The 6000-nt window shown below is 38.6% G+C and overlaps 1 protein-coding gene across 1 annotated transcript in view; it reads right to left on the bottom strand.

Moving 5' to 3' along the window:
* Positions 1–269: 269 nt before the first annotated feature.
* Positions 270–6000, bottom strand: part of LOC145252695 (uncharacterized) — a 130601-nt gene continuing 124870 nt past the window's right edge. The window contains exon 13 of the mRNA XM_080112515.1: positions 270–949. Coding sequence (XP_079968641.1) covers positions 841–949 — 109 coding nt within the window. The 3' untranslated portion in view covers positions 270–840. The remainder of the gene's footprint in view (positions 950–6000) is intronic.

Genomic DNA, 6000 nt, shown 5'->3' with positions numbered 1-6000 from the left:
TAAATTCAAGCAGTACCGACTCAGGAGAATTGTGGTTAGTGATTGCACAACCCTGCTTCACAATTACATGCACAGGAAGCCTTACAGCCTTATGCACAGACAGGCTTACATGGGGTATCCACTGTCTCTTTAGAGTGAACAGAGGACATATTATCATATGATCAACTAATCATAAACAGTCTTCATCAGTGATCGAATTTTTATTAATAACATTCATTATTTTCAATCCTTTCATAATATTATTCATCATTCAATGACAATCATTAAGCTTTTTGTTTTTTGTAATTTCTATTCAACTCAAACAAGACATGTTGCCACTGAGATGTAAGCATCTACTGTGAATCATGGGTCAGATTGATAGGGGCATTCAAAGTGGAGAGTTGTATAACAAGATGCTTGTTCACATTACATTTACATTTTTACATGTTGGAACAGGTTGAGGAAACAGGGAGCAGGGAGTAAATTCCAAAGACAAGTAGTTTGAGGAAAGTAATTATCAGAGTAGAAAGCCTTCTGGTACCTCTACAGTGAGGAAGTGTGATTGAAATACAGTGCTATCAGAAACAGGCAGCAAGGAGGGAATTCCAAAAGCAAGTAGTTTGTGGGCACATCCAGATGTCGACAAACGGCAAATGTGTCAAACTTCCAGGTAAATTTAATCACTTCCGACCATAATGGATTAAAACATTATGAATCACTCATATTAAGTGGTGATGGAGTTGGTGAATGTCACATTTTGTGAATAGATTATCTGTCCATCTTGTTGGAAATTGTAGCAAGGTGTTTGAATACAAAACATGCCCAACCATGTTACTCTCTTCTCTCTCCAAATATCCCAGATCATGAGGGCGGGCTCAGCTGAGGGTAGCTGTGAGAAAACAGATTTTCCAAGCATCCAGTGAATTGTGGCAGACTTGAAAGGCCAAGCAGGAATTGAGAAACACCTTCTCTACAAAAGATAACAAAAATAATACAAAAAATTATCTGCTTTCTACCTTGAAAATTAACATTTATTAGTTTGTTTATAGAAAATATTTTCCTCAAATTGGCAAAATTAGGAGGCAGAAACCACAGCAAATGTTTGAATAAAAAATGGTTAAACTTTCAAAATCTATCTTTAAAGATAAATTAAGTTTATTATGTTGGTGCAAAAATAATGTAGTTTTTTTTTGTTCAACTTCAAAAGATCATAACTCCTTTCACAATAAACTTTATTAATCGAAATAAGAACCATTAGAATTAACACATTTTTGCCAACAGGAAACAAGTTTATTTATCCCGTTAGCATAGAAATCCGGAGTTCTGGAAGCGATGAAATCATTGAAGGCCGATTCGGCATCATCTCTGCTTTTCACGCAGGAAGTTGTTGAGGCTTGAAAAAGTGATAATCAGTGGATGATAGGTTCGGTGAATACGGCAGATGAGACAAAGTCTCGTAGTCCAATTCTTTCAGCTTCTGCAGGGTTAGTTGAGCAACATACGGGCGAGAATTGTCATGTAGCAAAATTAGTCCCTTCATATTGATCAATCTCGGGCACATACGTTGGAGCTTCTGGTTCATTTCATCAATTTGTCGGCAGTACTTTTCTGCCATAATCATTTCGCCTGGATTCAAGAAGCTGTGATGGATGAGACCAGCCGCAGACCACCAAAAAGTCACCATAACCTTTTTTTTTGGTGCAATTTTGGCTTTGAGAAGTGTTGTGTAGCTTCTCCATCATCCAATTATTGTACTGAACGTCGCCAGTTGTCATAGACTTCTCACCACATGTCACAATCCGCTTGAGAAATGGGACGTTTTTGTTTCACAGAAGAAGCATAGAAGACACCTCAAAACAACAATTTTTTGGATTTTTGTTTAATTCATACGGCACCCATTTATCCGACTTTTTTTACTCCCCTATTTGCTTTAAATGGCAAATGACTGTCGAGTGGTTGACCTCAAGTTCAACAGCAACTTCTTGTGTGGTTTTGCAAGGATCGTCTTAAGGCTTTCAAATGTTCGTTATCAACTGCAGTTGGCCGGCCATGACCATCTTTATCTTTGAGGCTCTCATCACCATTGCGAAATTTCTTGAACCGCGATTGTGCTACATGTTCGTTAGTGGTTCCTGAACCATACGCATCATTGATATCATGAGCTGCTCGGCAGCTTTTTGGCTTAGTTTGAACTGGAACAAGAAAATTGTGTGGATTTGAATTTTTTCCATGCTGTCGAAAAGCCTGCAAAAAAATGAATGAAGAGATTGAGAGCAGTAATGAATAATATAATTTGATAGAGCAAAAAACGGGCTTCAATATATAACATGGTTACATATATCAATGAGTTAATTCAGAAATCATATATAAAAGTAACATGTGGGAGAAAATGATATTGTTTTTGCACCAGTCTAATAGTACATATTACCAAGGTAATGATTCCTAGCAGCCTACAACATCTTCGAATTCAATTCAAAACACTTGGCAAATTTTATTAATTCTGTTTCTGAATTTTTGAGATGACGTAATATTTGAATTCTATTGGATTACTATTTTCACCTTGAGTGTTATTTTTACAACATTCCGGTCGATTTAACCTCCAACCTTTTTCAGATATACCTTATTAAACTCGAGAATCCCGTGGATAAAATAAGTGGCTCTATTCAAAATTCTGTGCAGATTCACAAGTTTAAAAGAAAGATTCCCAAACATGACAAAATACACCTGAAAAAGGTTGGAGGTTTCATTGACTGTAATATGAAAATAATGCTTAAGATGAAAACAATAATCCAAAGAACCGAAATAATACAAATTTATTAATTTCATTTATTGTTTTCAATCTTCTCATAATATTATTCATCATTCAACTTACAATCTATCATCTCATTACCCATTAAAAACATTTTTTTTTTTTACTTCTATTCAACTCAAACATGGCACCCTACCACTAAGACGTAATCAGCTACTGTAAATCCGGGGCCGGATTTATAGGGGCATCCTAAGTGGAGAGTTGTGCAATGAGATGCTTGTTCACATGTCTCTTAAATTTTTACATGTTATACAGGTGGGGAAATTCCAAAGGCCAGTAGTTTGAGGAAATAAGCTACTTGAGTAGAAAGCCTTCTGGTACCCCTACAGTGAAGGGGTGAGATTGTGTTGTTTGATGGGTTGGTAGGTTGAAGTGTTCTTGTGTAAAGATAGATTTAATATATTGTCGGCTTGTTGAGGAGAATAGTTCCACTTACACATGTTTATAGTTAGTAGTCGTCGGGACGAAGGAGGCCAATTAAAGGAGAAAGAAAGAGCAAAGTCTTCAGAATATTTACATGTTGTAGTGTGTGTGTGTGTGTGTGTGTGTGTGTCGGTGTATCGTAAGAGCAGTTCTGCAGCATGATAAAGAAAGTTTGTGTGGGTACCGCACATGGAAATAAGTGGGAGTTAAAAGAGAGCCAGGTTGACTTGTTATACTCACTTTAGCCGGGGGCCAAAGCCCACTGGCAATGTGTGCTGCTGGGCAGAGCAGGGAGAAAGCGGAGTAAGAGAGAGAGAGAGCGTTCTCGGTTTTACTTTTTATACATTCAGTCTCCTGATTGAGAGCTGGCTTGTGATTGGACATGGCAGGGAGAAAATGGATTTCAAATCTCGAGCCGTGAGAATTAGCTCCTGCCTGTGATTGTAGCAAGTTTCGGTTGCTACATCATCAACAAACATACCCATCTCAGACAAGATTGCAACAAAAATAATAAATGTCTAAGGATTGACCCCGAGGGACGCACCTACATTAATGTGATGGTGTTTAGATTTCCAGTCATCAAGTACAACTTGAATCTTTCTTTTAACTAAGGAGGATCCGATTATATTAAATATTTGTCGAGTAGTACCATATAGATTAATTTTCTTGAGATCTTCATGCTAGATCTGGTTAAAGGCTTTGGATGTATTATAGGATTAACGTGTATCCCAATCCTATAATATTAATTGTACAATGGTGTGTGTTCACGTACAAAAGCCACACTCCAAAATCTATACTCCTATAATTTTTTTTGCGCGTTGATATTCATATGAAAAACTCATTTTTCTATTGGTATTTATATGCTTCCACACAAAAACAAAATGTGACACAAGGTTGTTTTTAATGTATGGGAAAAAACAGCTCCCCAAAAGAAGGGCAAAAAATGGCACTCTGGCAGTAGCCAAAAATAATCATTGTCTCAGTATAAAGAGTTCCTCCCATTGACCAAGGACAAATTAACTTAAGCATAGCATCAGAACAGATACGACACTTTGATCCCGGCCCGAAGGCCAACGACCTTTTTCTATATTTTTTTGTTTACTTGCCTCCCCACGAGAGCAGAGTTAGACACAAGGTCGGTTTTTAATGTGGGGGGGGGGAAACCAGCTCCCCAAAAAGGGGTACTCTGGTATCAGTCATGAAGGATTTCTCCTCCATTAATTAGACCAAAAAATGAAGTGCAGCATCAGAACAGATACTACACTTTGAGTTATTTTTTTTATTCACTCTGAAAGTTTACAACCAAAACAGAAATAAACAAAAAATTAGGCACAAGGTCACTCAAAAATTGGGGAGGAATTGTCTATGGTCATCCTCATCACTGTACCTTTGCTAGTCTATGCTGATCCTAGCTAAAGTTCTCATTTGCCACAATACCTCAAGCACACTGAGTGTCGTCCTACCTAAGATTCCAAAATCATATTGTGTGTGTATGTTTTTTTTATATTTTATTTTTATTTTTATTTATAAGCAATAAAATAAAATTGTAAACATAAAATTTTATAAAAAGTTTAATTTTATTTCAAAAAGTGCAAAAAATATAATAAAAAAGTTAGTAAGAACCTGCCAACCATCTCTAGGTGGTAGAACACCCACTGTTTTCTGGCTTGGTGTTGGCTGAAAACAAGCAAGTCACTCTCTATATGAGGCTGAAAATCTAGGCAGGATCAAAGAAACTGGGATTGGGTGAGGGTATATGAACTTTCTTCAAGATTGCTTATTGAGGAGCCAGGGAAAAGAAAGGATCAGGTCGTGGGTATCTTGGAGGTTTCCTGTCGGGGATGGAGGAGGCCATTAACTTGACTAGGTAAGAACCTAATCTAAACATTTGTTTTAGGTGCCTGGAGTTTGACAGGATCTGGAACCGTGTATACTATTCTTAGACGAGGAACACAAACTCCAATTTGACACTTCTATGCATGCACAGACTCACTATCTTTATCCATCTTTGGTCAAAGTCCTCAGAGTATAATCTTTTCCTATCATATTTGATTTTTACCATTTGAAGAAGGGGACCAGATCCTGATCAGCAAAAGATTCAACTTTGTGCTTCTCTTGCACTCTTGAACTCCATATCACCATCTGTCTCTCCCTGTCTCATGACAGCTCTGCGCTCTGGATGATGTAGGACATGTCCAGCAGGCAAGACTGCTTGAGATCGATATGAGCTATCACCTCGTTGATATACATCCAGTACCATCTGAGTTCGCTACAATTGTGTGTTCTGGTGTTTCCTCGGCTGGGGTCCTACAATGGGGACACCCTTACGACCTCACTAGTCTGTCACTTTTCAGTATGCCATTGAGAGGCAACACATTTTGGCCAATCGCCAGGTTAAAGAAAAACTCAGAGTTGTCGAGATGACTCAAACCTGGCGCCCAGCTCCACCAGGAGCAGATCTCCTCCTTTGACAACCCCAGACACTTGACGAGCGGGTCATCAGTGGTCCCCCCTCACTAGTTCCTTATATAGTTACTTTCTAGTCAGCTGTGAAAGGTTGTTGGACCTTAACAGGTTCTTAGCGCGACCCTACACTCTCTCAAGAACTGTGTGTCACTCCATGGTTTTCGACGTACCTCGACCTTGTGGTCGAGGATGAGGTCAGGAAAAGTGGCCTCAACCGTGAGGTTCCATGCAGACTCTTCTGTCAAGCTTCGGTTCAGGAAGGCCAGCCTCTTGGCGTCTCGATGACACCTCAAGTTGGGCATTCCCAAACCTCCCTCACACAT

This window comes from Euprymna scolopes, chromosome 29 (assembly GCF_053919585.1).
Source record: "Euprymna scolopes isolate OS-2025 chromosome 29, ASM5391958v1, whole genome shotgun sequence".
Taxonomy (NCBI): Eukaryota; Metazoa; Mollusca; class Cephalopoda; order Sepiida; family Sepiolidae; genus Euprymna; species Euprymna scolopes.
The sequence above is the reverse complement of the archived record's forward strand: the minus strand, read 5'-3'. Positions and strand labels throughout refer to the sequence as shown.